General features: G+C 43.1%; 1 protein-coding gene across 5 annotated transcripts in view; it reads right to left on the bottom strand.

Annotated features, from left to right (window-relative positions):
* oclnb (occludin b) overlaps positions 1-20,876 on the bottom strand; it is a 77,394-nt gene that overhangs the window by 52,460 nt on the left and 4,058 nt on the right. For 3 of the 5 annotated variants that reach the window (XM_061818326.1, XM_061818325.1, XM_061818327.1), the window contains exon 2: positions 17,756-17,945. In XM_061818326.1, coding sequence (XP_061674310.1) covers positions 17,756-17,866 — 111 coding nt within the window. In that variant the 5' untranslated portion in view covers positions 17,867-17,945. Of the gene's footprint in view, positions 1-7,276; positions 7,331-17,755; positions 17,946-20,876 lie in introns of those variants that run through there. The other 2 variants (XM_061818324.1, XM_061818328.1) reach the window with 2 other exon arrangements.

Raw genomic sequence — 20,876 nt, 5'->3', positions numbered from 1 at the left:
GTGTCTCGAATTTTTCCACGTACCTTCGTTTATTATCACCTTCAAAATATTTAACAGTATCGGACAAAACGCTGGGTGTCGTGCTATAAGACATATTTTCATTTCGTCTCAATGGAATTAACTTTCAACAATGCTTTGTTTGACCAGCAATATGGCAACGTAAACAAAAATCATGAGATTTTATGAAGTAGGTGCACGAGCTCTATTAACAATATACAAACATACCTCAAACAACCTTTAAATGAATGTAATCTCCCGAGCGCCACCAGGATATAGTTTTCCCATTTTGTTCTCATCGGACATGTGTCCCAATGCCTATCACCATGGTAACTAGTGTATCAAGTCAACTTTTTGAGTTGATAAGCTAAAACCGTGTGATTGATAAAGACAGGATGCTGTATCGGAATATGAGATATTTTCAATGTAGTCTGATATAATGCAATTGTGAAAGACCACATTTTTATTGTAGTCTGATTGGGAATTACGTGTTGTCTGTCCTTCGCTGCTCTTTTTTTTTTTAAATAACCTAATTGGTTGTCATATATTTACAGTACTATGTCAAATGACACACGATGAGGCTCAAAATAAACTACCCTTTTAATTCAAATACACTGTACATGATGGCGTAAGTGTTTTTTGTGGAGCCAATGATGTTATTATGCCAATTATGTAATTGATTTGAGTGATGAATTGTGACATTAAATCCCATGAGCAGATCAGCATTAAATGCTAATTATCGGCCGATACCAATCGGGTCCATCGGATCGGTGTAGTGTAAAAATAAAATAACTTTAAATCAGACCTTATTACACATATTGCAATCAATTCAGTATCCAGTTTAAGAATTTCTAGATGGGAAATACATGCAAGAAAAGTGGTCTTCATATTCTTGTATAAAAATGTGTGAGCACAAATTTTGAGTGGAAACTAAACATTGGATTTGTTTTCTTGTATTAAAATAGGTAGCAAGCAAGCTAACTTCCTGTGGGAGACAGTTTCTGATTCACAGTGTTTTCCCCAACCATAAAAAGGAGAGACTTACAGCCTCATCGATGAGACTTTTTACTCAATGACACGTAGTCTATGATAATATGATCACGGTAATATTGATAACAATGACGGACTCAGTCCACATCCTTTCTTAACATTTTCATAACCTATTACTTTGTCATGATGTGGCTACATTATCAACGTGTCAAAGCTTTACTCAACTTTTTGCCTCTTGCAGACTGATCTATGGGGCGACTGTTTAGAATTTAAGGACAGCTCGTAAAATCTGTTTTCTTCAAAAGTTAAATTGTTTTGATAGCTGCAAAAGTGTTGGGGGTGGAAAGGATCCATTCAGAATTTGTCAATCACTCTTAACTGTGCCTCTGATTATGCTTTGTCAATGGCCCTGCTGGTCCCTGGCCTGGCTGTACAGGTCCCCGAGGTGGCACGCACCTGCCGCAATCAGCGGAGGCACACACCTGGGCCTCATCTCTAGTAATGACATCCCAGTTATATAGAACCACACGTAGTCTGGCTTTTTCCAGATCGTTGCTTAATGCCTCATTCCTGCACTCTCGCAATCCTGTTCTTGATCTCCCATGTACCGACCCCTGCCTGTCCGCTGACCTGCGTTCTATGCCTGACGTCTTGGTTACCGCTGCTCCCGCTGACTGCCTGCCTGATCCACAACCTTATACTGAATAAACACTTTTCCTGAACTGCCTCTACACCTACAGAGTCGTGCATTTGGATTCAACCCCGTGTTCTGGCCGTGACAGAACGATCCGGCCATAACATGGACCCAGCCGACTTAGCTGCGTTCTGCCAGTCCCTGCAGCGCCAAGGCAGATGCATCGCCCAGCAAGAAGCCTCTTACCAGGCAACCAATCACTAGTTGCAGGAGATGTGTGCTCGGTTGGATGCGTGGTTTGCGTCCATGTCCAGCGCAGCCACCGCCGATTCGAGCCCAAGTCTGTCCGCACCCGCTCTTGTGCCGGGCGCGGAAGTCCAGCGATCCATTTGTACGCCTCTCTCCCGCCCGAGCAGTTCTCCAGAGACACGGGTAACAACAAACCCTTCCTCGCCCAATGTGATCTTCATTTTGAGTTGCAGCCCTCCGCCTTCCCCACTGACCGCTCCCGGATAGCATTAGCGATATCTCACCTGAGAGGGAGAGCAGAGGCCTGGGCCACAGCCGAATGGAGCCATGATTCTGAAATCTGCCGCTCAAGGACCTCCTTTGTGCTTGCAATGACGCAGGCGTTCCAATACGCTTCTCTGGAACGTGAGGCGGCGGCTTCCTTGATCTCGCTCCGGCAGGGGCACGCTGCGTCTGGATTACGCCATGGAGTTCTGCATCCGAGCGGCGGCGAGCCGGTGGAATGAGGGAGCGCTTCTCGACGCATTCTTTCAGGGTCTCTCGGCCGGAATCCAAAGTCACCTCGTCGCAATGGAACTCCCCACAGATTTGGACTCGCTCATCGCCCTTGCCCTGAGGGTCGACCAGAGGCTTGCAATACAGGGGCGGGTCAATGTGCTGCAGGGGGAAGTCTGACAGCGCTACATGCTACAGGCCGCGCGCCCACCAATTTAGGCTGAGACGGAGCCCATGCAGGTCGAGGGGCTCCACGGCTCACCGGAGGAACGAGAACGACGCCGGTAAGAGGCTTCTACTGTGTAGGGCTGGGCCACCTCGTGGCTCACTGCCCAGTCAAACCCGCACGCTCCGGACGCAAGGTATCCACGACGGTGAGTCTGAATTACGCTGCGGGCGGCAAGACGCGGTCTCTTGTGAAAGTGACGTTAAGCGCAGGAGAACGTGTATACACGGCTACACCATTCATCAACTCCGGGTCTGACACCAATCTCTTGAACCCGTAAGTGATAGACTTATTGGGCTTTGGGACCTTTAGAATGCAGTGCCTCCGACACGCTTATGCTGCCAATGGCAAGTTTTTGTGCCAGATTACTCACCGCGCTCAGACCTTAGACATGACGTTCCCAGATACACACACACTGAACGCTTAAGTTTTCACGTTTTCAATTCACGAAGCAGTGACATCATCTTGGGGGGTCATTGGCTCAAGCAACATAACCCTGTCATTGACTGGGCATCCGGACAGATCAAGTCGTGAGGTCCGAAATGCAGAGGCACGTGCTTCGCATCCCTTGATAAAGAGGGTTCGCAGGTTGCATCGGAACCTCCGTGGGACTCTCCGCAAGAACCAGAATTAACCTCGGTCCCTGCCTGCTACTCTGATCTTAAGGAGGTATTCTCTCAAGCTAAGGCCAAGTCACTTCCGCCTCACAGGCCGTATGACTGTGCTATTAATTTACTCCCCGGTTCCTCACCCCTGCGGGGGAGACTCTTCTCTCTCACAGGCCCCAAACATCAAGCCATGATGGACTACACAAAGGAGTCGGTGGCGGCCGGTCTTATCCGACCGTCGTCATCGCCGCCGGAGCGGGCTTTTTCTTCGTAAAGAAAAAGGACAAATCCCTGCATTGACTTCCAGGGGCTAAATGACATCACCATAAAAAACAGGAACCCCCTTCCCTTTATCGCCACGGCCTTCGAACTGCTGAAGGGAGATAGGATATTTACTAAGCTGGACCGAAGGAAGGCGTACCACCTGGTGCGCATGAGGGAGGAAGATGAATGGAAAACTGCCTTTAACACTCTTACATTGGATTTGCCAACTTTAATCGCAAATTTATTCGGAATTTTAGCACCATAGCTGCTCCCTTGCAGGCACTCGCCTCACCCCGCAGTGCCTTCGAGTGTGATCCGACCTGCCAGCGGCTTACAGCAAGCTCAAGGCCGGCTTCACGTCAGCTCCGGTCCTCATTCTACCTGAACCTGATAGGCAGTTCATGGTTGAGGTGGACGCATCCGATTCGGGGATAGGGGCGGTCCTCCTTCAGAAGAGGTCCAGGGATGGGAGACTACACCCCTCCGCGTTCCTAGGTGGGCCCTCTTTTTCCAATGGGTTCTGCTTCATTATGTCCTACAGACCGGGGACCAAGAACGGGAAACGCGATGTGCTGTCGCGCATATACGAGGGGGCGAGGCCCGAACCTGATCACACCCTGATCCTTTGGGAAACCTGCTTCGTGTTAATATTCACTTGGGAGGTCGAGGTCCAAGTGAAAGATGCCCTCAAAGACTTCCCCAGCCCGGCAGGGTGCCCTGTCAACAGGCTTTTTGTCGTGCCCACTCTGAGGGGAAAGGTGATTGAGTGGACCCATACAAATCGCACAGTGTGTCACTCGGGCATGGCTAAACGCAGGCGGTGGTTGAACAGCGCTTTTGGTGGCCGAACCTCAAAAAACTCGTCCGAGAATATATCAATGCGTGCCCAGGTTGTGCTGCCAACAAACCCTCCCAGCAACAGGCCGCGGGAGAGCTTCGTCTGCTGCCCGTCCCTTGATGTCCGTGGTCCAACATCTCTCTAGATTTCTTGACCAGCCTTCCGAATTCACATGGTCACACCGCCGTGCTTTCAGTAGTTGATCGGTTTTTGAAGATGGTTCACTTCATCCCGCTGCTCAAAATCCTCTCCGCCAAACAAACCGCCAAGCTCCTGTTAGTGAAAGTGTTCCGATACCATGATTTGCCTACTGACGTGTTGTCGGACAGGAGACCCCAATTAATTTCCCGATTTTGGAGGGAGTTTTGTTCGCTGATCGGGGCCACGGCGAGTCTGTCCTCAGGTCGGCACCCCAAGACCAGTGGCCAGACCGAGTGGGTCAATCAGGACATGGAAACCGGCCTCCAATGCCTGGACTCCTGCGACCCAGCATTGTGGAGTCGGCAGCTCGCCTGGGTGGAATACTCCCTTCCCCCGGAATCCACAGGTATGTCACGCTTCCACGTGGTGCATGGCTACCCTCCCTCTCTCGACACTGACTCCCCGGTACCGTCAGCACTGGCTGTGGTAAGGCGCTGTAAGCAGACCTAGGAGCGAGCCAGATGGATGGTCCTACGTATGGGGGGCACCCATACGGCTGCAGCAGACCGCAAGAGGTTGAGGGCGCCGACCTACAAGGTTGGACAGCGCGTCTGGCTATCGGCGAGGGGCCTTCCGCTACGGATGGAATCTCGCAAGCTGGCCCCCAGGTCCATCAGTCCTTTCCCTGTCACTAAGGCGATCAACCCGGTTGCAGTATCTTTGAAAATCCCGAGATCAATGCGGGTCCACCCTACCTTTCATGTCAGTCTGCTCAAGCCAGCTCGGTCATCTCCACTAGTCCCGCCTGCCAAACCCCCTCCTACCTCCCGCATGGAGGAAGGGGGCCCGGTCTACAATGTGTGCCGGCTCCTGTCGTCTCGCCGTCGGGGAATAGTCTCCAGTACCTGGTGGACCGGGAGGGCTACGGTCCTGAAGAACGATAATGGATCCCGTCCCGGTTCGTGGTTGATCCCACTCTCATCAGAGACTTTCACGCCGAGGCGCCTGGGCCGGCCGTTAAGGGTACCAATCCCTGCCTGCCCGCTGACCTGCCTTCTACGCTTGACGTCCTGGTTACCGCCGATCCCGCTGACTGCCTGCCTGATCCCCAACCTTGGACAGAATAAACACTTTTCCCGAACTGCCTCTACGCCTCCCAAGTCGTGCATTTGGGTTCAACCCCGTGTTCTGGCCATGACATGCGTGACTTGTGAAAGTCAGCAAAGTTTAAATTGTGTGTTGTTTTTAAACTTTCAAATTGCACATGGTGGGCCATGTGAAAACCATCACAATGCATTGCACATTCATTTTGGACAGTTTGGCTATGTTTGGAGAGCAATACCATTTTTATTCATTATCAGGGAGTAATGAGCTCATTCGAGGGACAGCCAAAGCTGGATGTTTTGGAGACAAGATTCGAGAGAGCAGACTTCGATGGTTTGGACATGTTCAGAGGCGTGAGAGTGAGTATATTGGTAGAAGGATGCTGAGGATGGAGCTCCCAGGCAAAAGAGCGAGAGGAAGACCAAAGAGAAGGTTTATGGATGTGGTGAGGGAAGACATGAGGGCAGTTGGGGTTACAGAGGAAGATGCAGGAGATAGGCTAAGATGGCAAAAGATGACACGCTGTGGCGACCCCTAACGGGACAAGCCGAAAGGAAAAGAAGAAGAAGAAGAAGATCAGGGAGTAAGTATTTACATGTAACAGGATTATATAATTTAAATGTTTTTAAAATGTGATTGTAAACCAAAACATCACTGGTAGAAAATGTGGAATTAAATTGCAGTTGGACATTTCCATGACTAAAATTGTAGTTATAACTTCACTTCTTAAAGTAAAGTCACTTCTTCCTCATTATGCTGTCTATTGGTTCTCTGGTCGCGTGTCATTCTGCTGTCGTCTGAAACATGACATATTTTTACAAATGACCTCGAAGCCCCACCTTTCAGTGCAATGTATAAGTGTGCCTGGGATTCTGAAAAGTTTGAACTCATTGTTTCCCTTTTGTACACACCAATGACTTTTGGACAATTTCCTCAAAATTTTTAAAAATGTGTTCATGGAACATTCACTTTTCAACCAATTACATTTCCAAATTTATCTTTACAACAGATCACTAGATTTAAAACAAGCCCATAGTTTTTCAGAGCTTTGAAATGTTTTATTAACTGTTCAATTGTTCACCCGACAATTTGTAAGAGTTCTTGGTCATCCCCATTCAGGTTTGCCCGTTTATCCATTTTCTACACTACTTATCTTCTCAAGTGTCACGGGTATGCTGGAGCCCGTCAAAGCTAACTATGGACAGGAGGTGCGCTACACCCTAAACTGGTCCCCAGCAACCCCCACGGCCCCTCACCACCACCACCCCCCAAAAACGAAATCACCACTGATAATTAAAAAAAACATGTTTAGAAAAATATAATAGGAACTCATTCTGTCAGAAATGACATCCAGATGCGATACATATTTTACAGTTGGTAGCATTTAAAATTTATCATTATGTACATATCTGTCAAAATTCATCAGGGAACAGAAACAGCTTGTTCTTATATGTTGGATAGTGATCTATGATCCAGAAGCAATTCTCCAACTGTTTGACAAGACAATCAAATTTTCAGTAGCCCACAAGTCCCATCAACGACACAACAGGTGGCCAAAAGACAAATGTTGACTCGAAGGTGATCCCCAAATCATATATTGTTTTGTTAGCATGGCATTCACAAATAGCTGAAATTACATTGGTGACACCAATAGCTTTTGTTTCGTCAACTTGACACTTTATGTGGCAGTTTCGTTTAAAATTATTCAGAAATGTTATTTTAAAGATTACCTTTCGACGCTGTGCACCCGATTAATCACAATGACTTGGCGAAAGACGATACCTGTGCACCTTACCTGTTGAAAAGATGTTTCGAGGCGTGTGCTCACAACGATCGCTCCTCCTCACTGATACTGGACGAACCTGTTCCCGTCTCATCCACACAACTGCTGACGTGCTCTCTTGACAGAAACTTAAATAGTTCATGTCATGTTCAAAATAATATTTTGGCTTTTCAAAATGATCACCACTCCTAAACTGAAAACATATGCCCCGATAATTTTTGTGTGAATAAAAAAATGTTTACTCCAGTAAAACAAATAATCAAAATGAGTGTCTGTGCGTGTGTGTTTGTGTATATACAGCGGGTAGAGAAAGTATTCAGATCTGTTGAACGCGGTGTCTTGCGGCGGGAGATTTTGTAACAGTTCCTGGAGAACTTCTTATATTTGGCTTTATCCAGCCATGTTTATTTCCGGTTTGGAAAATAACGATCGTACTCGCCGCTGTGCTTCACAACTCTTTATTAACTAACCCGGATAATACAATTACAATACAAATAACAGTGGTCAGGGTCACACTGGGCGGCACAGTGAATGAGCTGGAAAGCGTTGGCATCACAGTTCTGAGGTCCTGGGTGCGATCCCGGACCCGCGTGTGTGGGTTTTCTCTGGGCACTCCGGTTTCCTCCCCCATCCCAAAATCATGCAAAATTAATTAGACACTCTAAATTAGTGTGATTGTGAGTGTAGCTGTTTGTCTCAATGTGCCCTCCAATTGGCTGGAAATCAGTCAAGGGTGTATCTCGCCTCCTGCTCGTTGACAGCCAGGATAGGCTCTAGCACTCCTTACGACCCCTGTGAGGATAAGTTGCTAAGAAAATTTATGGATGGGTGGAGGCTAACACTGCCCCCTGCAGGACAATGAGTAAGGGTGCACATAACACTGACATTTAATGTCCCCTAGAAATTTTCATTCAGTCATTTGCTAAAATCATTTAGTTGTAGCGCCAAAGAAAGCAAACAAATCATCTTTGTGTTTTCCGCAAAACAAGAAATTCTTGGACATCATCTGGAATTTTAGGAGGATAAAAAGATTTCAATCAAACAAATCAAAGTCCTCCACCCTCGCTATCTCTTCTCCCTGTAGCCTCACTCTTCCCCCTCCACCTTTCTCATTCACACATACTCTACAACTAAAGCATACAATTTAAGCAAAAAAAAATTATGTATTTCTGAAATGATTTAATTATATAAAGTATTTAAACTACACATGGATTTCTACTATGCAGTTTATTATCAGGAAAAGCTAAAAAAAAACTGCTTTAAAAAACTATTTTTGGGCTTGGAACACATTATTTAATTTTCCATTACTTGTAATCTGAAAATACGCTTTGGATGTTGAACGTTTCACTTTTCAACCAGCCTTCTGGAACAAATTGTGGTTGAGAACCGAAGCATCACTGTATGTCAAGATTTGTTGACAGCAGATAGTATACTGTAGTAATTATTTCAACCTCAGGTGTTCTCAAAGTACCCTTATTGAAAGACCAAATAATAATTCTGTGTAAATGTTATGTAACATATTTATTCAAAATATAACCATATAATTCAATAAAAATGCTATGATTCTAGTTCTGTGGTGTTGATTTACTTCATATACAAACATATACATCAACATTTACACCAAGAAAAAAAAATCAGGATGTACACTATTTAAATCCTGTGTAACCTTGGCCCTATGGATGAGGAAAGGTGTCACAAATCTTTGACACACAGCAGAATGGAAGTGGCACATAGTTATTTCTGCCAAAAATTCCCCAACACCATCTCACAAGCTGTCTATAAGCAGTAAGTCGCATTAACCTGAAAATGAGAAAATATACTGAAATGACAATTTTCCAGAATGGGACTTTGTTTGAACAAGCATTGATTGGACAAATGCTGCTTTTGGCAGGAAGAATAAAATATATAATTCTTTATTTTGAAAAATCTGAATGTAAATGGGGTTGCACGGTGGAGCTGCTGGAAAGCGTTGGCCTCCCAGTGCTGAGGACCCGGGTTCAATACCGGCCTCACCTGCGTGGAAATTCTATGTTTTTACCCGTGCCTGCGTGCGTTTTCTCTGGGATCTCCAGTTTCTTCTGCTTGAGTACAGCTGGGATAGGCTCAGCACTCCCGCAACCTTTGTGAGGATAAGCGATGAAGAAAATGGATGGATGGATGAATGTAAATGGCAAAAAGTTGGGCTGATTGGGAGAAATAATATATTTTAAAATAGCTCTTATCTGTGCTGTGGAAAATCCAGTCACTCCCAATACTGTTCCCTGAAATGTAAATAGGCAACCTCCAGTACCCATGTGTTCAGACAGCTGGCATTAATTCCAGGGTGCTCTATCATGCACTGCAGCAGATGGTCTGAATGATCTGCCATTTTCTGGTGAATATGTCGACTCTCATGGCAGCAAAAACGCTCCTGTTGTTTGCATAGGAATGCAAAATTTACATTGAACCCTGTGGATATAATAAAAAAATAAAGAAAAATCTGTTCACATTCATAAACTTCTACAACTCAAAGAACCATATCAGTCCAGTAAACACAACCATCCCCAACATTTACATTTGTATTTTAAGAATTTAGTACCCGAACAAATCCCCAAGACACCGGTTTACAACTTTCAGTACAAAGTTTTGCGGTTTTGCTCATGACATCTTGAGAAAATTGTGCCTAAAATGGGGATGGATGGGTCTGGGTACTGTCTGGTTATGGCATCAGTTTACCACGTGAAATTGCATTTATAGTGAAGCAAGATATCACCAGCTAATGCACTCAAATTAACGTGACAACATTCCTCATTTGTGAAAATATAACAACTTAGACTGTGGACTATGTTATCATCTTCTGTGTGTTTGGTGCAATAATAAACAAGCCTTGTACAATCAAAACAGTTGTCGCGTACCAATAGTATTCACTCAATACACGGAGATTGCATAATTTTAAAACAAGACCAAAAACTTTGTATTTCCATTCAGGATATCGAAGCCATGACTATTTATCAGTTTATGGATAAATAAACAAAACAATTTCACAAATGCTTACCAGTCCTGTTTCCAAAACCAGCATGTTCTCCTCGCTGCGTCCGACTGCTGGGTTGGCACCTTCATTGCCAGCTATTTCGAATGTTTGTGCTGTCTAACTGGCTCAAACTGACAAACTTTAACGCCTTTATAAAGCTCGTATTCTTCACAGTCTTCGTGGGACCCTTCAGAATCATGTTCATTACTCGAATTACTAGGAAATCAATCGCCGTTCTCACATTGGAGTCGAAGAGTGCCATGATGTTGAGCTTAACATCTTTTCCGGCGAATCCAGCAATGTGCAATTTTTTTTCCCGATAATCAAAAAATAAAATGTTTCCATTATAACGGATTTCAGATTCCAACTCAGCATAAAAAACTGTATAATATGAACAAAAGGCGCATTGAAGACTTTCCATACCCTTTAGGAAAGAAAAAAAGCTATGACTTGGACTCTGAGAGACACTCGGAAAATTAGAGATTCTCAAAGCGTGGTATAAGTACCATTGGTGGTGTGCGGGCTCCATTTACATTTTATCTGTTTCTTCTTTTTTATTATATGTTTTTACAGATACAGGTACACTTTCTATTTAACTTATGTGCACTGCCATGCATTTCAAATGAAAACTCAAGTACTTTTCTTTATTTTCCCATTTTTGAGCACCGTGTTGTTGTCAAAACTGTGCAGAATTTTATTGTGACCTAATTACATTAAAATTTGGGATGAAAACCACAGCCTTAGTTTTTATGAGACTGCATTTTACAGATAGTCATGATGATGGTATTTTTTGTGGCGGTAGTTGGCCCAAAAAGGTCTAGAGGCATTGCTCAAAATGTCCCTTTTGTCAAAACACAATCCTTCACATTAAAATCATACATTTCTCACATTAAGATTAATAAATTCACATATATCTGTCAGATAGCCTATATTTTGAGTCTTTCATATAATTGAGACATCTTCATCTTCTCCTTTCGGCTTGCCCCATTAGAGGTCGCAACAGCACATCATCTTTTGTTTTTCCATGTAAGCTTATCTCCTGCATCTTCCTCTTGAACACCCACTGCGCTCATGCGTTTCCTCACAACATCCATCAACCTTGAAGTCTCAAAACATCCAACTTTGGCAGTCCCTCAAAAAAGCTCATTTCTAATCCTAACCAATCTGCTCACTCCTAGAGAAAACCTCAACATCTTCATTTCTTGGTACTCTGTCATGGGCTTTCTCTAAATCCACAAAGACACACTGTAGCTCCTTCTGATCTTTGTACTTTATACTAGAATCCTCAAGGGTAATAATGCATTTGTGGTACTCTTTCTAGGCATGAAACCATACTGTTGCTTGCAGATACTTCTGTCCTGAGTCTAGCTCACCATGACACTTTCTCATAACTTCATTGTGAGGGTCATCGACTTTATTCGTCCATAGTTCCCAGAGGTCTGCACATCACCTTTGTTCTTAAAAAATGGGAACTACCACACTTTTCCTCAATTCATCAGGCATCTTCTCGCCCACTAGTATTCTGTTGAATAAGTTGGTTAAAAACTCCACTGCCACCTCTCCAAATTGCTTCAATATCTCCACAGGTATGTCATCAGGACCAACTGCTTTTCCATTTTTCATAATCTTGAGTACATTCCTAACTTCCCCCATACTAATTATTGCCACCTCCTGGTCCATCACACTTGCCTCGACTGCTCTTCCTTCTCTTTCATTTTCTTTGTTCATCAACTTCCCAAAGTATTCTTTCCATCTATTTTAGCACATTACTGGCACCATTCAACACATTTCCATCTCAATCCTTAATCACCCGTACCTGCTCCACATCCTTCCCATCTCTATCCCTCTGTATGGCCTTGTTTAGCCTTAACCACCTCTACCGTTGTCCTACGTCACATCACAATGTATTCCTTTCACCTCTCCTCAGTCTTATCACTTCTTCGCTAACCTCTTTCCTTGTAAGACTTCCTGTATTTTGAGTTTCCACCACCAAGTTTCCTTCTCTCCTTTCCTACCAGAAGATACACCAAGTACTCTATAGCCTGTCCCTCCGATCACCTTCGCTGCAGTTAGTAGTCCAGTATTCCAGGAGATCCCTCTGTCTACTGAGAGCCTCTCTCACCTCTTTCTGAAAGGCTCCACAATAGTCTTCCTTTCTCAGCTTCCACCATATGGTTCTCTTCTCTACCTTTGTCTTCTTAATCTTCCTCCCCACCATAATCCTATGCTGTCGAGCTACACTCTCCCTTATTTCTACTTTACAGTCAGTAACCTCCTTCAGATTACATCGTAGGGTGAGGCGTGCTTTTACCTCCGCTCTTGTAGGTCACCCATTGTTCCTGCCTCTTCTGGAAAAAGGTGTTCACTACTGCCATTTCCATCCTTTTTGCAAAGTCCACCAGCATCTGTCCCTCAAAGTTTCTTTCCTTGATGCCGTACTTACCCATCACTTCTTCATCGCCCCTGTTTCCTTCACCAACATGCCTCTTTTACAATCTGCACCAATCACAGCTCACTTTGTCTGGGATGCTTAGAGCTACTTGTACTTGTATTGTTTTCCAAAAAAACTGTCTTTGCAACAATCATTCATAATAATCATTGTGCACGTGCTGATGTAGTTGTAATATAATCTCGGACAGGCCACAGGCCACACTTGTCGTGGTCCCTGTAATTGTCAGAGCACAATGCCTCAATCAACTAAAAAAAATGCTCAATGATAGCATAACATTTTATTAATACCGTTGATAACATATTACAGTATCAATAAATATTTAACACTGTTTGACTGAAAAAAATTTGCATTAAATATTTGTGCATAAAACGTTTGTGCATTGTGGAGTTTATCCTCAACATGACACATCCTTGGCCAAGACTTCAAAAGCAACATCTGGCTCATCTCCAATCTGAAAAATATCCATCCTTTGGTCACTTCGTCTAGTTCTGGTGCCTCCTGAAATCATGAACAGTGATCCTAGTTTGCTCCTACAGCATGTCATCCTCTTTGCCATCCATGGCGTTTGTGGGGGAACATTTTCTTTAATCTCAAGAGTTTTGGTTCTGCAGCGCAATTTCTCGTCCACCTGACGCCATAGCTTTCCTATGGCAGGCGGCTATCAAAATAAGGAGAGCTCAAACTATGTAGAAACGAGGGTAATGGGCACATTGGAAAAAAAAAAGCAACCATTTTAATTGTGTGCGCTCTCCCGTTTTTTTTTTTTTATGTGCCGATGACGCTCGTATTATGTAGTTTGAGGTCACGTTGTTTTTATACCCACCTGAAGCCATTGAGGCGAGCTATCGTAGTTTCGGACTGCAGCGTTCCTTCCTGGTTGGCGGCGTCATTGTCACGACTGATGACAGATTTATTTTAAAAGCAGCCGCACAACTCACCGTATTAGTAGACATTTTTTGTCTTGGTTTAAGTTAGAACAAACTCACAGGCAGTCTTTTCTTATATTTGGTGCAGTAGCAACAAACATGCTACGCTAACGATCATAAAATGCAAGCTCCTTGAGGAGGTCATAGAGTTCAGGTTGGGGGCGCACATTACCATAATAAATATGAATGTGTAACATAAGACATCAAATATCATTTCAAAATGTATATGTATACCTTTTTTAACACCATCTACCTGTGAACAACTATACAATGTGTTTGTAATTTTTATTTTTCATCCATACCTAAATATAATGCACGTTGTTAACTTTTTGAAAATATTATTGGAAAAATTTCTGCATTATTTTTGAGAAATTACGGTAATTTAAATCCTGCCCCTATATATCTGGCCTTACTACCTTTCCACCTGCTCACTTGGATGCACAATATATCAACTTCTCCGAATCATCATGTCAACCAGCTCCCGAGCTTTTCCTGTCATAGTCCCAACATTTAAAGTCCCTACACTTAGTTGTAGGATCTGTGCATTCGTCTTCTTCTTCCGACGAATCTGCTTTCCTCCTCTTCTTTGTCTTCCACCCTCATTAGCTGAATTTCACTGACGCCTTGCAGATTAACGGTGCAAGGGCTGGGCGCAGTGAACCTGGGCCACGAATGATCAGGTCAGGGATTCTTTGTAATGCTCATATTTTTCTGGCAAAGTTTTAAGATGGATGCCCTTCCTGACACAACCCTCTGCATTTATCCGGGCTTGGGACCGACCTACTGATAGAACTGGCTTGTACCCCATAGGGCTGCATCATATATAACTGAGAAAACCAAAGTATTTAAAGGATCTCTCCATACGATACAGTGTAGTTAAAACTAGGGAATCCATAACGAAAAAAAAAAAATTATCAAACTATGCTTTAGATCAAAGTAGGGCTGTTTGGTAATCACAAAAAAATATCACAATGATGTATTAACACAGATTAATGACAGGTTGTTTTGATTTACACACTCCTTTACATTTGCTGTGGATGGATATCTGAAAGGTGGTGGAGGTTGCTATGAGCTCAGTAATTAGGTCAATGCTTACCCCAGTGTAAAGATGAGTGAGGAGTCTGATATGCTTGGCAGGAATTTTTTCTACAATAGTCACCCTCATGGAACTTTTGATAATACAAAACTTTTTTCATATAATACAGTATTGAACTCAATTTTCAGCCTTGGGTAAATCAGAAGAACTGTAAAGTTTAAAGCCCAGGTGTCATCCCTATAAACATTCTAAAATAGATATTGTAATAAAAATTCATATAACAGTATTCACTACAATGGCTATACAAAAAAAAAAAAAAGTGAGCGGAGAGCGCGTCATCCATGCACAAAGTTGCGCAATTGAGTGTCCCTCGACATCCAAGTGGTCGCCATATTAGTCGCGTCATCTGTCCTTGACGTCATCGTCACTTCCACCGTTGAAAACGCGCAGTGCCTGCTCCTACGGAAGCCGAACAACAGAGATATTCGCATTTTTCCGACATCCCTTCTGACACAAAGTTCTTTTCGAAAAGGACAACACCACACAACCGAGTGAAATTACCAGGGCAATATTACACTATTGTTTTGAGCCCTCAGGGCAATATTACGCTATTGTTTCAAGCCATATTCAGATGATATCCGATCCACTCCCGCAGCGGAGAGGAGCCATCGCGGCTCATCGCAGCCGGCCCGTGCTGCTTTAGTCACAGTCGAGCCGGGGCGCTTTATGCGGGCACACGACTGAGCAACGCATTCTCGGCTGGGTTCTTCAGAGCCGCCCCCATCGCAAAGCCCGACGCGCACCCTTCGCAGAAGCTGTGACCGCTGAACGCGGCGCCTCAGCCGGTGTGGCTGAGTTTCGGCGCCCGTGGTGGAATATAAGGAGGAGGTGGAGCCTACCTATGTTGCTTTTAGGGGTAAGTTCAAAGTTGCCGCAGTACTCGACGAACACTATCGAGACATTGTTGGCTGGGCGACGCGCACATCGACACATTTCATACACGGATCTTTTGTTACGTTATGAGAGAGATCAATTACGTGGTCCGCCCCACACCATTATTTTTTTTAGTAGCTGTATGCGCACATAAACACATTTCATACGCGGATCTTTTGCTACGTTATGAGAGAGACCGATTATGTGGTCCGCCCCAAACAATTTTTTATTTTGGAGCTGTGTACACACCTACCTGTTATTTGGAACCCACGAAGCTCTCGTCCTCTGCACCCGTGCAATCTATCTTTCACAATGAACAGGGTCTCTTTCAAACTTATGAAGGGTAATTCCATTCTCCAGAGTGTTCAAGCAATGTCCAGTAATAGCAATATTACACTATTGTATCGAGCTTAGGGCAATATTACACGATTGTTTCGAGCCATATTCAGATGATAGCCGATCCACTCTGATCTACTCCCGCGGCGGAGATGAGCCATCGCGGCTCATCGCAGCCAGCCGGTGTGGCATATGACAGAGCCGTGTGGTGCTGCTTTAGTCACAGTCGAGCCGGGGCGCTTTATGCGGGCACGTGACTGAGTAACGCATTCTCGGCTGGGTTCTTCAGAGCTGCCCCCGTCGCAAAGCCCGACGCGCAGCCTTCGCAGAAGCTGTGACTGCCGAACGCGGCGCCTCAACCGGTGGGGCTGAGGTTCTGCGCCCGTGGTGGAATATAAGGAGGAGGTGGAGCCTAGCTATGTTGCTTTTAGGGGTGTGTTCAAAGTCGCCGCAGTACTCGACGAACACTATCAAGACATTGTTAGCTGGGCGACGCGCACACCGACACATTTCATACGCGAATCTTTTGTTACATTATGAGAGAGACCGATTACGTGATCCGTGCTAAACTATTTTTTTTTAGTAGCTGTATACACACCTACCTGTTATTTGGAACCCACAAAGCTCTCGTCCTCTGCACCCGTGCAATCCATTTATCACAACGAACAGGGTCTCTTTCAAACTTATGAAGGGTAATTCCATTCTCCCGAGTGTTCAAGCAATGTCCAGCAATGCAATGAGCCGGTATTTTGGCTAACACGAAGGAACAATGAGCTACCTTCGCGGAGGTAAAACTAATGGAAACAAACGAGACCAGGGGGGCCACTATCCTTTATGTCACTTCGTGCTTCTTCTCGACAACAAATTCCTGAGGATTTTCATGGTGGGAGTTACAAAAGGCTGTATACGTCAAAATCATGTTTTGTGGTGAAAAAACACATGGGACCATATTGGCTGTGGGTTTTTTCATTAATAATATACCAAAAATCCTTCATTTGACGACACTTGACCTTTAAGCATCCATCTCTACGACCATCCATAGCCCATCAAACACAATTAAATCATAGTTTCTATTTAACACACTTCAATCATGGCACAATAATCCCTGAATCCTGCAAGGAAACCATATTTGGTTTCTGAAGAAAACATGCATTTTCGCAAACGGCCATATGCATAGCAAAGTGCATGCAGTTAATTAACTATCACAATGTAAATGTATCTATTTGAACGTTAATATTATTAGAGCATTAAGTGTAGTCCTTACCTCCAAAGGTTGACAATTGGTGTTCCCACTTTCTGGCTGCTTGCAGTGTAAACACCGTGGCATGATGTTGCTGTGAATAATGACTGTATCCTAATGGCGCGAAAATGGACATTTCTCCATCCTCGAGGTTCGACCAAGATGGCGACCGAGGCAGACGCTTGTTATCGCAGCTGAGCATTTTTGGATCTCTATCCCTTACTCCTGCTATGTGAGTTTTACTATGCGGCTATAAATGTCTACAAACAGTGTTTAAACAACCTCCCGGAGTTTTGGGACGCTTGTCCCACAATTTATAAAAGGATATTTTTCCCCATGGCGGACGATAAACAGCTAAGCTTAAGCTAAGCTAAAAACAAGTCAAGGCTAATCTAAAGAAACAACGGAGTGACTGTACCGAACTTTACTAAACTTGACCATGCAAAGCGATAAAGGAACAAAGCGCAAAGACAAGAATAAAGGAGTTGCCTACCAAGAAGGAATGATTTTTGGCGTGCCCCTTGACGTGAACAAGGCTCGGAGTTCCTCCGCTAACGCTACGTCCAAGACTTCTTCCCATCCTTCTTCGGTCAATATGGACCATGACTATGACTGCACAGGTCTGCAAACCCAGCTCGATGGTGATGATGATCTAGTTCCTCTGCCACCATCTGCCACAGATACTCCAGTCAAACCAAGAGAGAAAAAACAAAAGGCAGAGATGTCTTTAGCTGATCTACAAGCTAGCATCCTCACTGCAATCAATGTGCGCGCCGACAACTTGGAAGGCATGATTACTAAGAATGTGGTGAGCATTGATGCCCTTAAAAAATCAGTTGATTTTGCTTTTTCTGAAGTTGAATCTCTTAAATCTGACATGAAGGAAGTCCAGGCTGCTAGCGTAAAATATGAACAACAGATTGCAGACTTGCAGCAAAAGGTTAATGAAGCAGAACGTTATACTCGCAGATGGAACCTCAGACTTCACGGCATCCCTGAAGACAACCCTGAAGACATCAAGGCCAAAGTTATCAACATTTGCTGTTCTATGTTGCCTGGTTCTCAGCAGAAAATTACAGATAATATTGACATTACACATCGCCTAGGGAAATACCAGAGTTCCCAAAACCAGCCAAGAACCACCATCATCCGCTTCACAAACAGATCCACAAGAGATCTTCTGTGGAGAGTGGCAAAAAAGAGTGAATACCTCAAAAACCACAAGCTGAGATTTACTTAAGATCTAACAGCTGAAGACAAGGCAATACGCAACAAGCTGTGGCCAATGATTGAAGCGGCAAGGAAAAATGGGAAAAAGGCTCACTTTGCAGGCACCCGTGTTATCATCGATGGAAAAAAAACACGCCCAGAGAATAGTGATGGTTTGCAGGCTAATACCCCATCCAGTGGTGCATCCACTCACAGTTAAAAGGTCGCTGAACTCAACGCAACTTCACTCAGGATGATCGACAAAGAAAATTGAAGAAGAATGAGGAGGAACAGAAGTGCCTTTACAGGTTGTAGAATACTGAAGACAGCAGACAATACAAGGGCTCGTTATCACAAGTATGGCTAAAGTTTTAAGGGAGGAGCGTTAAAATTCAAAGGACAATTTTGGACCTTTATCTCTTCCCACTTCTTGTTCTTTTCTGGATTAAAAGTTTAAGTGTTGCTAAACTTCTATATGTTCTACCTCATTGATGGTATGTTTAACACTGGTTTATATGTTAATAGGTACATTTTTAAATTCTCAGGGATAGAGATTTTTTTTTCTCTTCGTTACTTGAAACTATCTTTCTATAGTTCTTGTTCTTAGTATATTTTTTTTGTTACATTGTCTTTCTCTGTTGTTTCTCTTAATGTCAGGGGGTTAAGACAAAACATTAAAAGGAAAGCTTTATTTTTATTTGCAAAACAACAAAAAACTGATTTCTCTTTCTTTCAGGAGACACACTCGCTTAAGAACGATACAACTTTTTGGAAGACCCAATGGGGCAATGACATCTGGTTATCTCATTGTTCAGAAAGAGCAGCAGGTACAGCTGTTTTAAATAATTCCTTCAATGGGAAAATCTTGCACAGTGAAGCTGATACTAAAGGTCACTTTCTTATTATAATTATTAATACCAATGATACCATAATTTTCTTAGTTAACATATATGAATACAATTCAAAAAGTGAAAATGATACCCTATTCGGAGTTTTAGAATCTCGTTTCCTATATTGCCTCTCTAAATATCCAAGCGCAAAGATAATAATGGGCGGTGATTTTAACATTGCTCTTAACGGTCTCAAAGATAGGTGGCCTCCACGCTCTAATCCCTCATTAGCATCTACTCTAATACAGTTCATGCATAAATTTGATTTGATTGACATATGGAGAGAAAAAAATCCTGGAATGTCCTTATATACTTGGAATAATAAAACTAACACTAGTTTGTCAAGAATAGATTTTTGGCTGATTTCCAATGGATTTGACAAAAATGTCATTACTGTCAATATTATTCCAACTCCTCTTACTGACCATAAAGCAATATCAATACAAATCCTTCTAAACCCTCGTACTTGTTGTAGGAATTCTTACTGGAAATTAAACAGCTCTATTCTTAAACATGAAGCTGCTTCTAACACCATCCGATCTTTAATTGATCATTACTGGCAAAAAGCCTTACTTGAAAATAAGTTTTGCACTAACTGGGAACTTTTAAAATTCAAACTATCAAAATTTTTGAGGACATACATTAGTTCAGTTGTTAAAGCAAAAAAAGCTGAAGAAGAAAAAATTATCTCAGAAATAACGGCTTTGACACAAAAAAACAGAGCTAACTTATCTGAAAGTGAATCTCATCTCAATACAGTTACAACTTAAATTAGATGATTTATATAGGATGAAAGCTGAGGGGGCTTTTAGAAGTAGAAGGAGGTGGATGGAGGAAGGAGAACAGAATACTGCCTATTTTTTCCGGCTTGAAAAATCTCATGGCAAACTTAATACTATACAAAAACTAAACTTTGACGGAAACATCACAGACGATCCCAAAAAGATAGCTAAATACTGCTCTGATTTTTATACCAAACTCTATGATTCTAAATACTGTGAAGACCTCACCAGCCACTTTATGGTATCTCTCACAAACACTAAGTCAATTGATCTCGGCCTGAAAGAGTCCTGTGACCAACCACGAATAATACAAGAAATTATCTCAGCAATAGATCATCTTAAATTAAATAAATCCCCAGGTAGAGATGGCATTACTTCCGAATTTTACAAAGCTTTTTCTAAGCAGTTAGCTCCCTTCCTCCTTGCTCTCTTCTCAGAATGTATTCATAATGAATCCCTCCATCCAACTTTAACTCAAGGCCTTATAACTTTAACACCCAAACCCAAAAAAGATTTACTTCTTATTGATAATTGGCGCCCAATATCATTACTAAATAATGACTACAAAATTTTTGCCTCAATATTTGCCAAAAGAATGAAATTTGTTTTAGATTATATAATTGATGAGACTCAATCCGGTTTTATGAGAAATGGACACATTTCCAACAATATAAGATTAGTTCTTGATTTAATTGACTATGCAGATCTATGTCCAGACGAAAGTTTCATCCTT

The sequence above is a fragment of the Syngnathoides biaculeatus genome, chromosome 4 (assembly GCF_019802595.1).
Source record: "Syngnathoides biaculeatus isolate LvHL_M chromosome 4, ASM1980259v1, whole genome shotgun sequence".
NCBI lineage: Eukaryota > Metazoa > Chordata > Actinopteri > Syngnathiformes > Syngnathidae > Syngnathoides > Syngnathoides biaculeatus.
The sequence above is the reverse complement of the archived record's forward strand: the minus strand, read 5'-3'. Positions and strand labels throughout refer to the sequence as shown.